The sequence below is a fragment of the Talpa europaea genome (assembly GCF_964194135.1).
Source record: "Talpa europaea genome assembly, chromosome: 7".
In the NCBI taxonomy this organism is placed as follows: domain Eukaryota; kingdom Metazoa; phylum Chordata; class Mammalia; order Eulipotyphla; family Talpidae; genus Talpa; species Talpa europaea.
The window spans coordinates 25,176,003-25,197,995 of NC_140074.1; the positions used below are offsets into that span (position 1 = coordinate 25,176,003).

The 21,993-nt window shown below is 38.8% G+C and overlaps 1 protein-coding gene across 5 annotated transcripts in view; it reads left to right on the plus strand.

Moving 5' to 3' along the window:
• Positions 1-21,993, plus strand: part of TTC39B (tetratricopeptide repeat domain 39B) — a gene marked incomplete at both ends in the record, with an annotated part of 106,217 nt that overhangs the window by 56,918 nt on the left and 27,306 nt on the right. Inside the window, 6 exons of one of the 5 annotated variants that reach the window (XM_084236590.1) lie at positions 75-179; positions 9,406-9,516; positions 13,525-13,656; positions 14,596-14,672; positions 18,974-19,041; positions 21,700-21,764. In XM_084236590.1, the coding sequence (XP_084092716.1) occupies positions 75-179; positions 9,406-9,516; positions 13,525-13,656; positions 14,596-14,672; positions 18,974-19,041; positions 21,700-21,764 (558 nt within the window). Of the gene's footprint in view, positions 1-74; positions 180-9,405; positions 9,517-13,524; positions 13,657-14,595; positions 14,673-18,973; positions 19,042-21,699; positions 21,765-21,993 lie in introns of those variants that run through there. The other 4 variants (XM_084236591.1, XM_084236592.1, XM_084236594.1 and 1 more) reach the window with 4 other exon arrangements.

The window sequence follows — 21,993 nt, forward strand, 5'->3', positions numbered from 1 at the left end:
TTGTATGCATAAATAAATAAATCTTTAAAAAAACAAAAATAAAAAAACCCTACCTCTGTCTGTTTAATTAACAGGTCACGAACAGTTATGGCAACAAGCAGCCATCACTTGGCATCCCTGGATACAAAACAGGCGTCTGGACAGCATGGAACATCTAATGTGAGCAGGTCAGGAAGGGGGTGTGGGCCTTTCTGGGTGGCGGGGGAGAACAATTCAACTCTCCTGTGAATTGTATTGCTGATGTTACAATAAGGGTTTGTGTTTTACTAATCCATGGTTTGCTAACTCATGGTTTAATGTGCATTTTACAAGCTAGGGAAGGAGATTCAGAACAGCTTATGGACTCAGTGACTAGATGACAATGTTACATAAAAGTGAAATAGAACTCAGTTCAACATTTTGGCATACCTCCTTTTGGAGTCTTTTTTTATCTTAAAAAATTTAAATGATATTATGATAAAATAATATACCAAACATCTTAGAAAGAAGAAACATCAACCATAATTATGACCATTGAACACAGAATGTTAGGATGTTGTTGTATTTCATTACAACTTTTCCCCTAGGCTTTTGTTTCTTGCTGTGGATCTGGATATAGCTATAGTTCCTTCATTGAATATTATGATTATTTTTATACTTCTGTTCTTCTCATAACCTTGACTTGGAAGTACATTTTAAGAAACATTCATTGTTCAGATTTCAAGAAGTAAAGAGAAGCATAAAGGAGAGAATAACATGTCTTACCATTATTGTAACCGACTTTTTGGTTTGCATCTTTTTCTGTTCACATACAGAGATACTAGCTTATTTTTCTTATTTGGGAAATTAAGTATACTATTTAGTAACCTTTTTTTTAAGTTTAATATATCACTTTCCTTTTCTATTAAATATTTTATTATAATTTATTATAATGCAGTTGCTATTATATATATTATAATTTATTATAATGCAACTGCTAAGTACTGTTCCTTTCCATCCATTCTAAATCTACTTTAGCTGGTTCACTCTTTTTGATGTGTAGGTTGTTTCTTCATCAGTTATTAAGGCACCTCTGTTAAAAATATGTCTTAGTACCATGAGACAGTGCTTCCTTCTATGTTCACAGGTTTATTAAACTTTAAAAAGTTCTGCAGGATTTTGGATTTTTGCATTTCAAATTTCAGCTATTTATGCCTCTGTTCACAATACTCATGTACTTGGCAGTTTCTCTTATGACTCAACCCTCAGGCTATAATGAAGTGGTGCAGCATTATAGGAACTGGCGAATGGAGATGAAGTCGAAAATACCCTCTAAGGATGTTTAGGGATTTATTTTCCACATTACTTTTTTATTCTATATCTCTCTGTGGAAATCTGAACTTTTGTCAGAAATAGTGTCCCTCTCCAGCAATTCCACTCTTAGGTATTTACCCAAAGGACACAGAAACAGTAATTCAAAAGAGCACCTGCACCTCTATGTTTACAGCAACACTACTTACAATAGCTAAGCTATGGGAACAACCCAAATGCCCAAAAATAGATGACTGGATCAAGAAGATGTGGTACATATACACAATGGAATATTACTGAGCAATCAAAAAAATAAACTCATGCAATTTGCAGCAACATGGATGGAGCTGGAAGGGATCATGCTCAGTGAAATACGCCAGAAAGAAAAAGAAAAATACTAGATGGTCTCACTCATAGCAGGAATTTAGAAAACCTAAATAAGGAACAAGGAAAAAGACTAATTATAATAAAGAAAAAATCAAAATCAACAAGCAACTATAAACCAGAGACACACTACAGGGGGTGGAGGAGGGAGTAGGATCAAAAAAAAGAGGGGTGGGAATTGTATGGGGACTATAACCAAGATGAAAATGCATACATTGTGCAAAAATGAAAAATGATGTAAAAAAATACAAAATTAAAATAATAAAAAAAGCAAAAAAATAATAAAATATTTACAATTTATAAAATATAAAAAAATACAAAAAAATAGTGTCCCTCTCTCACCGTTGTCCTCTGATTGGATATTTTCCTAGCTAACTACTGCATCAACTTTTATAATGTTGAGTTTAAAAGGTAGAATAAAAAAAAGAGATTACTAAAAGCAGTAATAGATAGAGGGTATGGCATTCAGAGAGATGCTGGGTAAGATCTGTGGGCTGGGAATCTTCCGCCTATGTGAAGTTGTTGAATTCGTGAACCATAAATGCTATTTCCAAGAGAGCAAAGCAAATGAGAAGAGAATGGAGGAAGGAGACTTTGGAGGACAGAAGGCAGTGAAGGAATGGCTGATGGAACGAGAATTCAAGTATGAATTGTGGAGAAGTGTAAGAGGGAAGACTCAATGAGAAAGTGGCTGCAGACTGGGGAAGGGGCAGTGGAAAAGGGTCTAGGTGTTGCAAAGAGATTGGCTTGCATATAGGCTGAAGAGCCTTGCATTTTGTGGTATTTTAGCTTGGAGGGTTTCGAGGAAGTTAGGGCAGGAACCAAGGTGTGATGGTTGAAGATGAATAGGTGGTAGGGCAGTAAGGGAAGTGAATGTCAACTCTTGGAAGCTCTTGCCTATCAAGGAATGGCCAAGGTTGTGTATAAGGGGAGAGAAAGCAAGGATGAGGGTGAGTAATCTTTTTTTCTCGTTAAATAAAATAAGTGAGATTTGTGTATGTTTGAGTTTAGAGGGGGTCACAGAGGAAGAAGTTGAAGATATATAGAGGAGAGAGATTATGTACCTTCTTTCCCTCTAGGAAAAGGACTAGACCACACATGGCCACTTTTTCTTACTAATATGATAACTTCTCTCCCAGGGGAGGAATGAAAGGAGAGCTAGCTAGTCACAGAATCTCTATAGCCAATGTAAGTTAATATAAATTTTGAATTCTCAGAGGGCAGAGACCACACCTCCAGGTAAATAACTGAAAATGGTCATGGGAATGTGAGGTCTAGTTATCCAGGGCCACAATTTCAGTGAAATTTGAAGATATGGGAAATTGATTGTTACTTTTGGAGCAGAGGGGATCCTCAGTTCCTGAAAAAGATAGAAACTTTCTCTGGAAGCACTTAGCTTTCTGCTTCCTTAATCCATATTAGCCTTTATCTTTCCCGTCACTCATATGTCCTCAATTCTTCAAAAATAATAAAATGCTTACATGTTGACTGTCTTAAGTCCTTTATATTCTGCTTTTCCACTTCTGACTACCCTTTACAGCTTGTAAGTTTTAATAAGAAAAACTGCTTAGAAAATGCTTCAGATGTTCTGAACTTTTATTTGTTCTCTAACATGTTGTCATTTATTCTTTCCTCACTGTGATTACTAACTTGTTTTGTATTATACAATTAATTCCATAAACTATTATTAAAATAAATTTCTTTAGTTACATGCTTGACAGGTCTGATTATTGAAGGTAATTCAGCTACTCATTCAGTCTTTAAGTGAACATATCATCTAAATTAGAAACGAGAAAGAATTTTCACTTTATTGGAGATATAAAGAAAGACACATGAGTAGGGTTCCAACATATCAAGAATATTTGTGTGTAATGCCTGTGGGATGGGCTGAATGCTCACAACTTTTGTAGAATGATGGTTTTTTTTTAAAGATTTATTTATTTATTTATTTATTTATTTATTTATTTATTTATTTATTTATTTATACAAGCGCTGGGTACAGTCAGAAGTGCAGGAGGGTGAGAGAATTCACCAGAGCCAGAGCGGGGAGCAGAACAGACAGACTGACGAAATACACTGCTGAGGGGAGCAGCGGGCGAGACAGGAGAGGTCTGTGCGCCATGTGGGACCCTCGCCGAGGGCCGGGGATCAAACCGGCATTGCAGAGACTGCGGGCTGCTTTGCAGCCCAGTGCTCAACCACTGCACCACCGGGGAGGCCCCATAGAATGACATGGTTTTAATTTGCATAGGACTTGAAAGTTCACACAGTACACTCATAGCAGCCATTGCCTTTGTTTCTCTTGCATACATTGTGAAATGGAAATGCATGATGAACATCAATTCTGATGTGTTTTTTTCCATACCACCAAGCAATTAACTCAACTCTGATATTATCTACTAGGTGATTTCATCATCTCCCACAAATTCAGGGCTTAGTTCTACAAAACTAAGTCCAGATTATTACCTGTGTTTCTGTTCTAACAGCTATCAATATATATTGGAGTATAGAGGCCAAGGGAAAATTTCCCTTTTTCCCCTTCAGGTTCTTCTAGGACTAGTTGAGCAATCAAAATAGCATCAGGCACATCAGCAGGAGAAAAAGATCAATTTAATTACTTAGTATGAGGAATCTACACAGATAATGAGGATATCACTTTCCTGAGTTAAGGAATAGGATAAGTATTCCTTATCTCAGGAGCTTCACGGAGAAAGAGAGGGCAACTAACATGATGAAAGAACCATATATTCTGTAATTACATGTTTGTCTTGCCATCTAGATAGGTTTCTCTGATAGAAAGGCTATTTTTGGAAAGAACCCTAAATCTAGGTAATACTCTCAGTTTTTATTCTACCAGGTAGCTAAGGGAGTGATAAATGTTTTCCCTGTATCTACAGAGCCTCAGTTGACCTTCTCTCAAAATAATCTACATGTGAAAGTGATACATCTAGGGGAGGTCCCTTCTGAGCCCCTTCATGAAGTTCCTTGGTTTTGATTAATTGCTAGAGTAGTTCACAGAGCTCAGGAAAACATTTTACTTACTAGATTATCAGTTTATTATAAAAGGCTATAACTAAGGAACAGCTAGATGGAAGATTTACATAAGGCAAGCTCTGAGGAGGTCTGCAGATGTTCCTGTCCTCCCTGGCTTGCTACTATCCCTGCGTCTCCACTGTTCACTGACCCAGAAGCTCTCTAATGCCTTACTTTTGGTATTTTTATGGAGGCCTCATTACCAAGGCATCCCTGAGGGCCTCCCTGGGGGCGCAAGGGGTTAAGACTCAACCTATGAAGCTGTCCACAGCCTCTGCAGCACGAGTTCTATCCCTGGCCGGCCAGGGAGCAACCCACATGGCGCAGCAGACCTCTCCTGACTCACCCGCTGCTATTTCGGTAGATATATTTCAGTAGATCTGCCTGTTCTGCTCCCCACTCTGTCTCTGGTGAATCCTCTCACCCCCCTGTATCTCTGACCTGTACCTCAGTTCTTATATGCATAAATAAATAAATCTTTAAAAAAAAACATAAACAAAGGCATACCCAATTAAATCATTGGCTGTTGGAGATTGATTCAATCTGAAGACTCTTTCCCCTTCCTGGAGGTCAGGAGTGGGTGTGGGACTGAAAGTTCCCACCCCACAGTCATTGGATTGGTTTCTCTGGCAACTAGACTTCATTCTTAGGTGAGATGCAAAAGTCACCTCATTAAGATCCCTTGATATGGCTCTCCTTGCTTCAGAAATTTCAAGAGTTTTAGGAGCTCTGTGCTAGGAATGAGATCAAAGACTGAATATGTACTTATTATAAATCACAGCATCACAGGGAGCTTTTAAAAGATGAGGCAGGGGACCCCAGGTGGTTAAGTGACTTTTTGTAAGTCATGCGACTGGTGAATGGCAATCCCGACTTCTGATTTCTAGTCCAGGTGACTTTTCATTACATCATTCCAGACTTGAGGAAGATGCCATGTTGATAAGACTCTTGCAAGATACTTGGCTGTTTTTATAATAGCTTGTCCTTCCAGTCTAGTTGGACAGGTGTGATGTAGCCAGCTTTCTAGGGCCTTAAGACAGACAGAAGAGTTTGAACTTCTTTTTGTAAGTGTGGGCAGTCATTTTAGGTCCTTAGTCTGAAGAACTAGTGTGATAAATACCTGTTTTAGGAACAGAAGCCTGAGAGTGATATCCAGGATGAATTAAGGCAGAATTAGGACCCTCTGGGAAGATGTTGGGCCACCCAGTTCTACTGAGCCAGAAATTCTGGACATGGGGATCAGCAGTGTTTTATCAAGCCCCACAAGTGAGTCTAACATTCTCTGAAGTTTGAGAACCCTGAATGAAAGCAGTAATAGGAAGGCATTCTTGGAGATTTTCAGAATTCAGACTTGCAGTGGTAAGAGACTCATTATTGTGAATGGCTGTGGTAGCCAGTGACTCAGAAACATTTGAGAAATCCTTGTTGATAGTAAAGTTGCCCTCTTGGGCATTCCTTGCAGAATGCATGGCAGAGCCAGTATTCTAGAGAGATTTTAATTCCACATGAACATCTTGACTCACCACTTAAAAGGGTTGAGTTTACTGTGTTTGAGGTGCTGGGCTCCTGTGCTTGTGTATCCTGTAAACTGGGGCATGTTGTACATCCTCCCAGGTGACAGTGTGGCCAGCTGAGATGCAGAGGTGGTTGTTTGTTTGGTGAGGGGACCAGTATCTGTCCACAGCCCATTTCCTGTTAATAAAGACTGGGTTGTGACCTGAGAGAACTTGTGGGAGTTAAGATGAAGAGAACAGGTGAGAAGTACAATTGGAAAGCCTTATACTGAAGGGGAGGGGTAATGAGAACATGAGTGGGGATTGCTGAGCCAAAATGTTTTCTTTTGTCCTAGAATAAAAATCTCCCATTGTCACTAGGTTCCTGGTTTCTGGCTGCTTTCTGCCCTCAATTTTTTCCCAGTCTGCCTTGCTCACCAGTGTAGAATCTTCATTCCCAGTTTAGAATCTTCACCTCTTCCCTCAACATAGATATTCCCAAGGCTGACTGCTTTTGTAGCACTTGGGTGTCACCCTTTGGAGCCTTTTCCATGACCATCTTTGTTAATGTTGGGCCTCACCTTCAACCTCCCAAACCAGTTTCCCTCCCAGACTACTTGTTCCAATCTAAGATGATCTTATTACTGGTCTCCTTATTTAAGTTTGTCCTCCTTCCCCCCAATAATGAAAATCTGGAATCCTGTATGTCTTGCTCATGCTGTATCCCCGGGACCTAGAAGGCTGCCTGACACACAAGCTCCCTAAATATTCATTGAGTGGATTCTAAGCAGAGATTTGATATGGGGGGGGGTGTAGCAGTTGGGTAGAGATGTGTCTGTACACCCCAGGCAGCCAATAACAGCTAACTGAGACTGGGTAATAGAGATGAAGCAGTGTAAATTCAAAAGGTGTTCAGGAAGTGACATTGACAGTATTTAGTGATGAACTGATAGGAGAGATATCAAGGAACTTTCTTATGAAAAATATTTCTGTGAAAGGTTTGTGAATGTCTTGCAGTCTTATTTGACCTCTTTATTCACCGGAAACTTAAGAACAAAACAATTCTGTATGTGGGAGTTTTCCAGAGAAACAGGATAATAGGATATGCATATGAGATTTATTGTAGGAATTGACTCATGTGATTGTAGAGGCCAGGAAATCCCATGATCTGCTGTCTGCAAGTTGGAGAACCAGAAAAGATGGAGTGAATTCCATCTGAGTCTGAAGACATGAGAAGCAAGAGTGCAGAAAATGGATGTCCCATCTTGGACAGACAGCATGACTTCACCTTCCTCTGCTTTTTGTTTGTTTAGGCCCTCAGAGGACTGGCTGATGTCCATCCACAGTGGGTAGAGGAGAGCTATCTGCTTTTCTCACTTCACCAACTAAGGAAACCTAGAAATAATGTTTTGCCAACTTTGCGGATATCACTTAATTCAGTCACCTTGAAGCATCAAATGAACCATCACAAATTCTCTAGCCATCCCTCCACCACGAACTTGCCTTATTTCTAGAGGAGAGATGCCTTCAAACCTTAGACCTGAGGAGTTCTATCTCTAAGCAGAGCAGCTCTACCCACCCACACACCCAACAGTATTTTTTGAGTATGTTCTAGATACCACTTGAAGGCCCTGGTGGCACAACAGTGGCTAAATAATTCCTGGCATTTATATCTCCAAGAGGGAGAAGACCAACCGAGACAAACGTGCGCAGATACTGGCACAAGATACTTCGGGGTGGTAATAAGAACTGTGGCACAAATTAATCAGTGAGACAGGAAGGGTCATCCAGGCAACTCTGTGTTTATGCTTTTTGAGCTGAGATCTGAATAAACAGAAGGAACCAGCTGTGGGGGCGGTAACTTCAGAACCTATTTCTGGCTGATGAGTAACTGAAATGGGACTTTATTCCCCATGCTTGAAGAATGAATTCAAACAGGTTGCTGGCAGGGACATTCAGCCTTAAATTCTTCAAAATAATCATTATATTGTTCACAATTTTTTAAAAAAAATTTATGCATCAAGAACGGGTACAGGCCACAGGTGCAGGGGATGAGAGGATTCACCAGAGACAGAGTGGGGAACAGAACAGACAGACTGACTGAAATACATTGCTGAGGGGAGCAGCGGGCAAGACAGGAGAGGTCTGCTGTGCCATGTGGGTTGCTCCCTGGCTGGCCGTGGATCAAACTTATGCTGCAGAGGCTGCGGATCGCTTCATGGTGTGGTGCTTAACCCCTTGCGCCACCTGCAAGGCCCCGTTCACAAAATGTTTTCCTACTAAACATTATTACGCAAACCATCTGAGAGGTGGATCTAGTTTTAAAGAGAAAAATTCCTATTGTTCATAAATAATTAACAGATAATTTTCAAAAAGTTAAATGACCCATACAGGTATAAAATGAACATGTTAGCTCATTAATCAATGAGGAAGATGTTATAATAGATTCAAAGGAAAAGTCAAAGCAACACAAATTTATATGCAGTAAAGGAATGGCTAAAATAAATTAGAAAAATCAGGTAAAACCAGCTTCTTCCATCATGAAGGCACCAACTGAGCTCTACTGGTCAGGACAGAATTTACATGTTTTATAGACAACACTTATTTTGTATTGTTATCATTTACTTACTGTTTATAGATACATAGTTTATATTATATGTGCAATAGTTTCCATAGAGTCAAAAGTAGGTAACCTAGAGAGGTCTCTTCTAGAGTCTAGATAACACTTAGTTCTCCACTGAAGTACATTTCTCCTCTTACCTAATCTGAGTAAAAGAAAATAACCTCTGCCTTGAATAGAGGCAGTTCTTATATCTGTGGTCATCAGAGTACACATTTACCTAGTAACCACTAGGAACATATTTGTCAGTTTATTCTATCCATGATGTAGGTGTGATATGACCAATTTACAGGTAAGAAAATCAGACTCCAGGAGGTTAAAGACACTAGTAAGTGCACGGCCGACCTCTCTTGCTGCGCCGCTGCTCCCCTCAGCAGTGTACTTTGTCAGTCTGCCTGTTCTGTTCCCTGCTTTTGCTCTGGTGAATTCTCTCACCCTCCCATGCTTCTGACTGTACCCAGTGCTTGTATAAATAAATAAATAAATCTTAAAAAATATAAAGACAAAAAAAGACTTAAAAAAAAAAAAAGACACTAGCACCTTCCCTGTGACAAGTTGCTAACAGTAAAAGCTATATAAATTCTGTGTTTTTTTCTTTTTCTTCAGGTCACCATCAAGTAAGGTGGATCTCAAGAGTGGCCTAGAAGAATGCGCAGTGGCATTGAATTTATTTCTTAGTAACAAATTTACAGATGCCTTAGAATTGCTTCGACCATGGTAATTTATTCTTATTTCTTTTAGATAAAATATATTTTTTCAGATGTTTCTATCTTTGACGTTGTAGGGGAGGAAGATGCCCCTTTTCTAGGTTCTTTCACTAATCTAGTAATTAAATTGATGTGAGACCGATTAATAGGAGAAATACGAATTTAATTTCATACATAAGGGACCCCAAAGTTCTGAGACCCAAAGAAGTGACCAAAACAGGCAACTTTTATACCATTTAGACAAAGATAAGATAAATTTGTAAAGAATTGATAAGACAAAGAGATTTGATAAGGCAAAGAGGGTGTTAGCATACAACCATGGGATCTCTTGGGATCCCCCAAATTTGCACACTCCGAAGGGGTCTGGATTTCTGTGCACACAAAGACAAAGTGTGCAAGAACTTTATTGGGATTAGCATGCATAGGAAAAGAAGAGAAGAAATGATAGTTTCCCAATAAAACACCCAAAGTTACCCATCCTTTTGTGAGCAAATGCCCAGCCAAACAGGGTTGACCCCAAATGGGGCTGTTGAGGCTTGAAAATTTCCCACAAGTCTAAGGCACCTTCTGGCAGTGAACCATAGGAAAGGGGTTCTGAAATAGGTACCCAAAACCTGGGACAAAAGAAGATACCTTATCAGAACAATGGCTGCCATTGTCAGCCAAGGGTCTGTCACCCATGTGCACTTCAAGTGTCTCTACATGTCTCTCCTGTGTGTCTGCTACTTCTCTAGCAGTACCAGGGTGTAAGTCAGGCTATAGAAGCAAAAGTTCTCCCTGTTCTTTTCCCTTGGAGCCCACCTGCCTGCTGTGTTGGAGAGCTCCAGTTGCCCAGCTCCAGGTGACATTAAGTGGGAGCAGGAAAAATGTACCTCCCCTTTTATGGAGTTGTCTCTGTAACTGGGATAGTACATTAGTGAAGAATCAGCTGGGATTGTCTTACAGTCTCCTAGGCCCTGCGTTCCCTATCTCTGGTGATCAGATGTCTCTCTTACCTTTTGTACCAGGGAGCTTGATTTCTTCCTTTCAGGAGACAAAGGAGGCTCAGAATCCTTCTTGAACTGGCTGTTTCTTATATAATTTTAATGCAAAATAATTAATATGCCAAAGTGGCATGCTTTGGGGTGACATATTCTATTCTCCTTCAAGAGAGACATTGTCACATTTGTCAGTTTTTCTGCATTTCTACCTGAATATAAGTGAATTGGTTTGCGACCCTTTACTGTTGACCCATTTTAATATCCAGTTAAGAAAGTTGTCTTTTCCAGTGTAATCAATAGAACATTTGATTCTTATCTTTTCATTTCTGCTGTAGTTTTCAAGAGCTTCATTTTACTTTCTTCAGAGAAATATTTTTATGGGTAGTGCTCTTAAGCTTAAATATCACTAAAAAAGTTTCCTGTGAAATGGGAAAGGGAAGAACTACAATAAGCTAATCTCAAATGATAAAAAGAAATTTAAGGTAATAGAAATATTATTGGAGCTCCTTATTTATATAGTGGCATTAAACTGTCTAATTTCAATTACACATTTGGTTAATTTTTAAAATGTGGCAGCAAATCCTGGACTCACTTTTACTACAGTTCCACCTCTACAATGTAATCTCTCTCTCTCTCTTTTTTTTTAAAAGATTTATTTATTTATGCATACAAGAGCTGGGGTACAGGTCAGAGATACGGGGGGTGAGAGGACCCACCAGTGACAAAGTAGGGAAAAGAACAGGCAGACTGACTGAAATACACTGCTGAGGGGAGCAGCGGGCGAGTCAGGAGAGGTCTGCTTTGCCATGTGGGTTTCTCTCTGGCCGGTCTGGGATTGAACTTGTGCTGCAGAGGCGGCGAACTGCTTCATAATGCAGAGCTTAACCCCTTGTGACACCAGGGAGGCCCTCTAATCTCTTTTTTATTTTGCTCAAAGACTCAATTTTATTTTTCTACCCCAGGACAAGACATTTAACAAATCAACATTTGTCTTGTAATGGATCATCATCTCCTTTGCCAAGTAAAACTATAGAATACATCTTGTATGTCACAAATATGCCCGCTTTCAGTTTTGATGAGAAAAAGGGGTTTAATCCTGTAACAGTCTCTTTCCCATAGAAGAATGGTCACAGGAATAGTCTTACACTGTGTCATCAACACAGTCACTTGGGTGAAACTTAGACTTCATATAATAATTTCCTAGAAGGTTCCTTTGGGCATAAAAGTGAGAATCTCATTCCTTCAAGTGGTCAGCAGGGTGATATGACACTGATTATTGACCTTGAATCTTAGAGATTAATTTACCTACTGAGGAACTGATGGTTAGTAATTCTATCAAGATTTAGAAGAATTGAGAGCAATTCAACTTATGTTGAATTATGTCAGCGGAACAGATGATAAGTAGGTGGTGACACATATAGCCTAAGTAAATTGTCCAGTGTTGTCTCCAACCCATGATCACAACCTCTCCTTTGCCTGTCTTCTGCCTTTCCCCCACCCCTGCAATCCTTCTATGTCCCTCAGACTTCTCTCTTTCTATCTTCTGTGTCTACCTCCATCTGTCTTCCTCTCTCTACCTGTCTTTCCTTCTTATCTCTTCTCCCTCAAACTGCCTGTCTCCTTTGGTTTTTACTCAAACAAGTCTCCTTTTTTCTCTGCCACTGACCTCCAGCTGGTCATAATATGGAATGAGAATATGTTATTTAGTATATTATTTCACTGAGATTTTTTTATCCCGTAATCTTCATGCACATTCCATTGTTAAACATACATTTTTCTAACAAGTATTTTTTTTTTCCTGTCTGGAGCTTTCAGTTTAAAATGTGAGGTTTCAAACTACACTTACTGATTAACTCAAGGATGCCTTTATGCCTTTTAGGTTTTTTTTGATAATCAGTGCCCTCGGTTTTTTTGTTGGGAGGAGCAACCTGCAAATTAACCAAAGGATGTTTAGACTGTGTCCATGGGGAAAAGAGTAATGTGTCTTGCCTTTGTTTTGCATAGCAGCAGGCTGTAGGGGGTTATATTTGAATTAAAAGCAGTATTATGAGTTGTTGATATTTTAAATCTTATTAAAAATTAGCATAATTTAAGAAGTTTTGAGAGAAGATAGTGAGGTTTTCACAGCCTGAGAATCTGGGATGTCTGCCATACATTAGGATGAATTGACTTCAAGAATTGAAGTAGCTCTCACTGATAACTTCGATAATTGGAATGATCAGTAATTATCAGCTAATGGGTTTCGATTGGAGAGGAAGTCTAAAACTGTACTTTTTGTCGGGGACCTTTATGGCCAACCTAATTCATGCAAATATCATGCTACTTCTTGGTCTCCCTTGGGAGAGGAAAGGGGAATATTTTATTTAAATTTTTTAAAATTTATATATTTTTTACATTGTTGTTCATTTTTGCACAATGTTCAATTACTCCTCTCAAGTGTAATTCCCATAAAATTCCTGCCATCAAGATACCCGTTAACTGTCACCATAGACGCTTGTTTTGATCCCTTTCTCTCCTGCTGAATGTCTCTGATTTATAATTTGCCAGCTAGTTTTGTTTTTTTTTTCCTGATTGAAAGGGGAATATTTTAAACAAGGCTTTATCTTTCACAAAACATAGCAGAATCTCTCTGTCACAGAATACATCCCTGGAGATCTTTATTTTAGCACTTATTTCGGAGCTAAAGAAGGCCTATTGCTGCTGCTTGTGGAACTGGGAAAAATGGCTTTGCTTTGAAACATTTCCTAGGAAATGAATCCGCAGGCTGCCCCCTTGTGCTAAAACAAGGGAAAAGCACGTCCTGGTCAGCTTCTGCTTCAACATTTTGCTCTGTGTTGTGGGCTTTACACTGGAGAGTCCTTGACATTTGAGGTTTTAGGACATGTTTTCACGGTCCTCATTATTTCAGTAATTATGATGAAGTCAAAGTTAATACTGTGAAAGGCATGAATTCATTTACTAGGATTTCTTGTGATCTGGCAAGACAGGAATGCTTTGCGGTTGAATTGAAATGTGCTAACTCCCTGTGTCCTCCCCAGGGCTAAAGACAGCATGTACCATGCCCTGGGCTACAGTACCATTGTCGTGTTGCAGGCTGTCATGACCTTTGAGCAACAGGACATCCAAAATGGCATATCCGCCATGAGGGACGCCTTACAAACCTGCCAAAAGTAAGAACCAAGTCAATTCATGCTGGAGATATGATTACCAGCCTTTAGATCTTTGGGGTAAAATGAGTGTGGTTTGACTGAGAGCTCTGTTTGAAGTTAGACACAGTTACGGAAAAGGTCTTGGGCTAGACCATTTCATGTAGTTTTATGTAATAGAGTCAACACTATTGTCTGATATTTATCTGGCCAAGCACTCAGCATCGCTACCTTTCACCTTTCTTTCTGATAATTTGAGCTACAGAAAAAGGCAGAAGCAGATATCAATGGGGTTAGCAGCAAGCATCTAAATATCTTCCTGTGGTGGACGAGTTCAGCTTTTCAACTACCTGCTAAACCAGACCAAGCAAGGAATATTCTCTTATGTGGGAAATGCTCCACATTTAGAAAGAAGGGTTTTATTTGTTTAGAAAGCACGCATTTGAATATTCTTTGCTGGTGAAAATGAGATCGATCTCTATTTTTACTTTTATCTTTGCTCTGTGTATATAGCAAGACCTGAGCAAAAGCTGTTAACTGGCATTGGTGAATTTCAACACGGATGAAAGTATGGCCTCATGTAATTATATTGGAAATTTCACAAGTGAAGAGTTTCCAAACACTGTACTCTAAGCCCTTCTTCACGTGTCTTACTTCATACTGATTTTAGCCATACAGGTGCTTGACAGGGTTAGTGTTCACTGTTCCTTGTAGGAATGTTCACTCGGGGTCAGCGAACATGGATTTAATGTCCACTGAATGCCAGTCAGCACTGACATCTGGGTTTGCAGTGTTAAAGAGGGTTGTCTTTCGCCTACAGACTTTAGGGTTTAGACTTAGGCCTCAGTGACTCTTAGATGTGTGATTGTGATTGAAATGAATGTCAAAAAAAAAAAATGAACTTTGTCTGATATATTGTTATTTTTTCCATTTCCCATCTCCCCTTCTACTTATTTTATGCAGATATAGAAAAAAATGCACAGTTGTGGAAACCTTTTCAAGTCTTCTTTCTAGAGGATCATTTGAACAGCTGACTGAAGGTACGAGTCATCTAAAAGATTAACTTTTTCCTTTCTTTGAAAAATTAAAACACGACCATACTCATAAAACCCAGTATTTAAGTGTTTGATATAAAGTAAATGGAATTTCTTTTTGTCTTCCCAGCCTACTCACCTTCCAGAAGTAACCATTGTTAATTTTTGGTTTTGAAGCCTTGCAGAATTTTCTGTTTACATATGTAAACATATATGCAAATTTCGTATATTGTTGTAGTTGTTCATTTTTTGCATGTGATACCATTACTCTACAATGTGTTTTTTTCCCTATGTGGATACCTATAAACCCTATTTCATTCTATTTAATAGCTATATAATGTTCTTTTGCTATGGGGAACCCATGTATTGTTTATTCTGTATTATTAATATTGTTTTTATTTTTTCATATACAAATAATGCTGTCTTACTATTTATGTTAAGTATGTGTTCATGCATTTCTGCAACTATGACAGAGGCCTAAAAACAGAAAATTGAAAATATTTAGGTACAGCCAATATTTTCTCTGAAGAGTTAGGTCAGTTTATAGGTGTATCATTCATGAATGAGAGTTTCTGTTTTTCCACAAGCTATAATTTTACCTCAAGATAAAATAATTCTGGTACCTTTGAAAATATGGTTACTGTTTCTCAGTATGGGAAATGTTTGGTTTGTGGACATTTGGGGATAATCAACAATCCAGATATGGCTACAGTGTCCTATCAGATGGGTGGGAGAAAATAACTACTTTTGCTGTCAAATGCTTCATGCCTCACCTGCAGATAGGGCAGATTAGCTGTTTTATGTGTCACACTTCTGTCAGAGGCTTATAAGAAAGGAGTATCTAGATATTCCTATAGAAGAGAAAATTATATCCTTCAGAGGTAGACTATAGTTCTTGCTATCTAAGGAGAATTTGTGTCTGTGTTGTTATGGTCAAATTTGTTCTCTGGAATAGGAGACACAAAATACTAAAATTTGTAGCAAGCAAAATGTCTTCAGCAGGTGGATGAACAAATTAATGGTGGTACATCAAAGCTATGAAATATTCTGCACTAAAAGAAAGAGCTATCAAGTCATGAAAGCTGGGAAGAGCCTTTACCAATCAAAATAAGCCATTCTAGGGCCTCCCCTGGTGGCGCAGCGGTTGAGCGCTGGGTTGCGAAGCTGCCCTCGGCCTCTGCGGCACCGGTTCAATCCCCAGCTGCTCCCCGGCCACTGGAGGAGGGTCCCACATGGCGCGCAGACCTCTCCTGCCGCCCGCTGCTCCCCCCAGCAGTGTACTTCGGTCCTTCTGCCTGCTCTGCTCCCCGCTCTGGCTCTGGTGAATTCTCTCACCCTCCCGCGCTTCTGACTGTACCCAGTGCATGCATAAACAAAACAAACAAACAAACAAATAAATAAATAAAACATGCCTCTATAAAAAAAAAAAATAAGCCATTCTAAAAAGGCTACATACTGTGTGATTCCAATTGTATGACTTCCTAGAAAAGGCAAAACTATGTAGAGTGTAAAAAGAATTGTGGCTGTCAGGGATAGAGTGTGGGGGGAGGGCATAAGGAGAGAAAGGCAGGGAACAGTTGATTTTTAGGGCAGTGAAAATACTCTGTGTGATTAATGATAGGTACATAGCGTTTTACATTTGTTCAAACTTGCAGAATATACAACACCAAGAGTGAACCCTAAGGTATACTAAGGACACGGGATGATTGTGACTCATATGTTATCATCAGTTGTACAAATGTACCACTTTGGTGGGGAATGTTGGCAATGGGGAAAGCTGTACATGTGTGGGGCCTATAGTATTGGTACAGAAGGTACAGAAATTTCTGTACCTTCTGCTCCTTCTGCTCGGTTTTGTTGTGAACGTAAAATTGTTCTTAAAAAGTAATGCCTTAATCAAAAGAAAATTAGCTGGTGACCCTAGCCTATTCTGAAATACCGGCTTATTTTGACTTTTATATCTAAAGACATAGATAAATTTCACTGCAATCATGAAGCTGTTTCCTTCAGTGGACTAAGGAATTTATAATTAAGAAACATTCTGATAGGTACATTCTCTTAAATGCCATATAGCTAATTTTGAGAACCAAGGAACTGCCTAATGTAAATCAACCAGAGTGAAGAAATAAGACTTTTATGAATTAAGTTGCATTTTATTCCTAATGAGTTTGGCTGTCACTGCAACCCAAACAGATTTTGTGTTCAGGGGAGCATGTCATAACATTGTAGCTTTGGTATGTGATTTGTTTTTCCTCTTAGTAATTTTCATTTACATCCTTGAGTGGCTGGTTGTCTGAGGAGTGAGTATATTTAATTAAACTTTTCATGGGTTTAACAGGAAACAGTCCTGTTCTTCTTCTCCTGTGGTTGGCATATTGCCTTTAAAAAAGAGATAATTAAATACAGTGCTTAGGAAGTGAAAGAGATTTAACATGAAGAATACTTACAAATGGAAGACAGAGTTTAAATTTTCTTGCCTTTTATCTCTACCTTCTTGTGACATCCTTATGGCCCATTTGTTGCATATAGATTTGTCCATCTTTAACTGAAGCCCCACCTAGCCACTATTCTGCTCAGATATCTTCAAGGATTTGCTGTTTCCTGCTGAATTAAGCCCCAACTCTGATGTTCAAGGCTGTCCATAGTTTAGCCCCAACTTGCTTTAGGACTAAATGCCCACTGCTTTCCTTATACACCTTGTGCTTGCCTGCAGGGGCTTTGTGCTTTCCTAGCTCCGTGCCTTTGCGTATGCTGGTCCTCTCCCAGCAGCAGTGTCCTTCCCTCGGCTCAGATCCAAGCCAGCAATGAGCAAGCTTTCAAAGTGAATAATTGCTAACATTTCCTACTTTCTTACAAATTGAACAAAGAAGGGGATATTCAGGTGTCTCTGTAAAGATAAAAGTTATCCTTTTTGATCCTCTTGAACACACTGAGAAAATCCAGAGACACACTCTGAGGTTAGGTGTTTTCAAGGACTGAGGTCTTGGCTGTTGCTCCTGCCAGAATGTGCAGGAGCCGTAACTCTTCAGGTTGGCCTGTTATGGGCTTGGCTGTTCTCGGGAATTGCATAGTTGTGTCTTCGTAGAGTCAACCTTTGGAAAATGAGAATGATGGGGAGTTGAATCATTTTATGAGAACTAGTGGGGTGTGTGTGTGTGTGTGTTGGGTGGGGGGGTTCTGTTTGTGTAAGTGAAAGAAATAAAGTACTAATTCTTATCCAGTTTGATTCAACAGCATTCCTGACAACACAGAAATATCCTATTTATCAGTTACTTACTTGACATAAAAATGTACTTTCTGAGCTTTTACCAAAAAGTATGACATGAGAGTGACCTTAGTGCTGGGAACTAACATATTGAATGATGGGAACTAACATATCGAGTGCTTACTCTGCACATGCAGCCCCTCACTTCATTCTTCAGCTATGAAGGAGAGACATTACTAGCTGGTCTTTGCAGATGAAGAAGTCAGGAGAGAGGGATAGGGTAGTTTGCTTGAGACCTTAAGAGCAGCCTTGTCTCCAACCCAGGCTGATAAATAATCCAAGCATATTTGCTTAAATATAATACCAATTTGCCTCCCATGTACAAAGCAGGAAGCTATTGATTTTATTTATGCAAAAATGCAGAGCTCTCTCTTCCCCTCAATCTCTGCAACTATGGTGGATTGAGTAGAAAGACAGGCCATGTATTTTGGGACGTACTACATGTCCGTGGCATATACAGAGCTTTGCAAAGTCCCTTTTGTGAGCGCCTGGCTCCTGATCAGTACTAATGCTGACTCTTTTTACATGGAGTCTCCTGTGTGTGAGGACTCTGTGGGCATGCAGAACTCTTAAGAGAGCTGCTCCTCTCTCTCCATGTTGATAATGTGCCTCATCATTGTCATGATTAACATATCTTCATATTTTAGAAGCCAGGATTCATAAAGTTAAGTTGTTTTTGTCAATTTTTATGACTGCTAAGATTGCTTGGTATTAAGTTAAAAAATAAGTGGTTTCATTTTTTAAAGATTGCGTCTAAATTTTGGTTTCCTTTTGTGAGCTAATTTTGGGTCTGTGACACCTAATGCCTGAGTCTTTGCAGTTATAGAATGGGGCCAAAGCTGACTTCCCTGAACCATTTTCCCACATTCTGGGAATGTCTTGTTGAGGGACCAAGAGCTGAGATCCTCGGTCACTTTTATGGAAGCACCAGAGCAATCTAGATTTTTGTCCCTCTTGGACTCATTTAGTCTTTTCTGAACATCTCAGAGCAGTTACTGGGACATGGGATTTTTCCTAATGTATTCTTATTTGTTTTTAATAGAGGAAATGCATGCTGAAATCTGTTATGCCGAGTGTCTCCTACAGAAAGCAGCACTCACGTTTGTTCAGGTAATGAACGTCTGGCTTAGAATCGGTATTGCTGGGGAAACATGTCAGTAGATAGAGAAAAAATGTGGCTCATGCTATGTCAGTGCCTCAGTTCTTTGGACTTTAAGAGTTGCAATGAAAGATATTTGCTGTTCTGATATCCCTCTTATATTTGCTAATGGAGTGCCTGGCAGAGGAAGTTCCTTAATCCCTGGCCACTCCAATCTCCCACCAGATGCAATAGCAAAGCTCAGTTATGCATGGATAGAAAGCCAAACTTTTCATGTATACTTAAGTTTTTATTTTCCCCCTCTTTCTATTCTCATTCCCCATTTCTTGCTTTTATTTCTTCCTTTGGAAGAGCAGTTTTAAAAGTCAGTAAACAAAACAATCAGTCCTTTCTTTATGGGCATTTAATATCACCTCTAGGAACTGTTACAACAGCATTTTGCCTGTCATTGTATCTGCTGGTGCTGCTAAAAACATGCATTTTGTCATCGTGGTTGCCCAGTGATGAGACTATAAATGGGTAGAAACTCAACTGTAAAGTGGAAAATCTCCTTCAATTCCAATGTTTTACATTGTGTTGAGAGTTGCTTTTCTCTTTTTCTAGAGATTGACTTCTTAGTTTGGATTCTGGTTTAGTAAAACTGAACAAATCTAATCTGTGACCATGTTTCCTAAAACTCTGCATGTTACCAGCACTGACTGGAAACAGTATTCTTGTTGCCTCAGTAAACACCATGCTAATCATGGAGGCCCTACTCTTTTTCTGACGTGTTTTCCAAATGAACACTTGACAGTCAAATCTGGGATTTGATGGCTTATTTTATAATTGGGGATTTGCAATTAAATACCCTCCTGCCTCCATATTCTGTTTCATGGTCGTGCCTTTATTTATTTGATTTAATCTTTTAAAGCAGCCACCGTAGCTCTTCCTCTCTGTTCTGACCATGGTTGTTCTGTGGCAGTGCTCATCCAGTCTTCCCTAGACTGCACAGCAATCTAATGACCCTCCCTCTCATTTCTCTTACCTCAAAGCTCATCCTTTATTGTAAAATTGAGCACCCTCTCAAAGATGAAAAATCTCGCCTTATGTCATTTCTCTGCTTCAGCATTTAGTAGCTGTCATTGACATTTGTTCTGTATGAGAATGTCTGAAATAGGGGAGGTCTTTTCAAACTAAACTGGTATCTGCTCCCCCTCCCATAGTGGCCTACTCCCCTCTTAGCAATGTCCTCAGATGCTACTGGCATGTATGTTGCATACTTGAGTGGCATGGGTAGAGACTGCTTTCTTACTCCTTATTCATTCCCTTCTTTGCAGCAGATTCTGCAGCGGTGCTGAGTTACATAAACACAGATGGTCAAGTACACACGATCTTTAGAGCTTCCCTGCCTTTCCATTAGAGTTCTCCTTTGCTTGCAAGCTTCACATCTGCTTTGCCCCCTTTAATCTAACCACTTCCTAATCATTTTTTGGTGCTTTTAGCACTGATGCTTCCAGGAGGTTTTTGTAGACCTCTCCATGCCCCACCTTTTACCCCTTTGTGCTTTCATGACATCCTGTGCATGTCTCCATTTGTGTGCATGTTTCCAACTCTTAGCACAGTGTATTGCTTCTGTCTGATTTTGCTTTCAGGTGCCTGGTATAAAATAGGCATTCAGTAAATGTTTGGTGAATTATGAAATGAAAAATTTTTATTTGAGGTAGATTTTAATTTAATTTAATAAATTCGTGGTCAGTATTGGAACTTATGTGATCTTAAGTTTCCTTAAAATAAGAAGATTAAGCATTTACTTTGCTTATTTTGTATTAATTAATTCTTATACTAATTCAAATGTTAACTCATTAAATAATTGATGAAAATTTCAAATTAAGATTAGCTTTTCTTTTGCTTTGGAGGGATGCATGTTTCTGATACTAATAGAGCAGAAAAACTTTTATGGAATTGTGAAACATGCAGCCATCTCCATTAGCACTTTGTTTTAGAGCAACTTCCTTCAAGCAGTTATTTGATGTAATTTATTAAGAGATCCTTTTGGAATTCTAGAATATTGACCCGGAAAATCATAGTCATCTAGACCTACTGCTTCAATTTTTTGGTTCATGACCAGCAGGCAAAGAGAAGTGAAATATTTCCCCCCAAAGCCAAAATTGCATATCAGTGAAAAGTTTAGAATCTGAATTATTTCTGGTCTGGAAATAAACATAAATGAAATTCACAATGTTCATTAGACTTTGCCTGATAAAGTAACCTGCAAAAGAAGAACTATAACCCATTTAGTGGAGTTAGACAGGAAAATTTGACCTTAGAGCACATCCTTAAATCAGTCATTTTGGATTCTATTGACTCCAGAAGAAAATAGCTCACTAAAAGATGATATTGATTAAAATAGGTTTGGACTAACCTACATGGCCCCATAATTGGTGAGGATTACTCCTTTAATTACTTCCTTAAAGTTTATAAAACTTTAAAAAACTTTCTTTTTTGTTGACATTAAACTTGGAAGAAAAATTACATAAAAACCTCTCATATGTAAAAAAAATATTATTTTAATTTAAAAATTATGTCATCAAAAGGGAGTGTTTGGTTCTAACCATACAAATACATAGCTGTGGGGATAGTTTAAGAGTCTTCTGCTAAATGATCTAATTATTCAATTGTATTGTTTTTAGGATGAAAATATGATCAACTTCATCAAAGGTGGACTCAAAATTAGAACAAGTTACCAAATATATAAGTAAGTTAAAAATTAAGATGTAGTGTTTAAATGATTCTGGTACAACGTGCCACTTTGTACTTTGAAATTCTCATTAAGTAAGACTACTTTTTAAAAAACTCGGTGTTGGTAAAAATGCACTTGATTTTTGCCATACTGAGTCTGTATTCAATGCCTTATGACAAAATTGTATTTCAATACAATTTTGAAAAAATAATTGAAAGCTGCTTACATAATTTCAGATTAGATA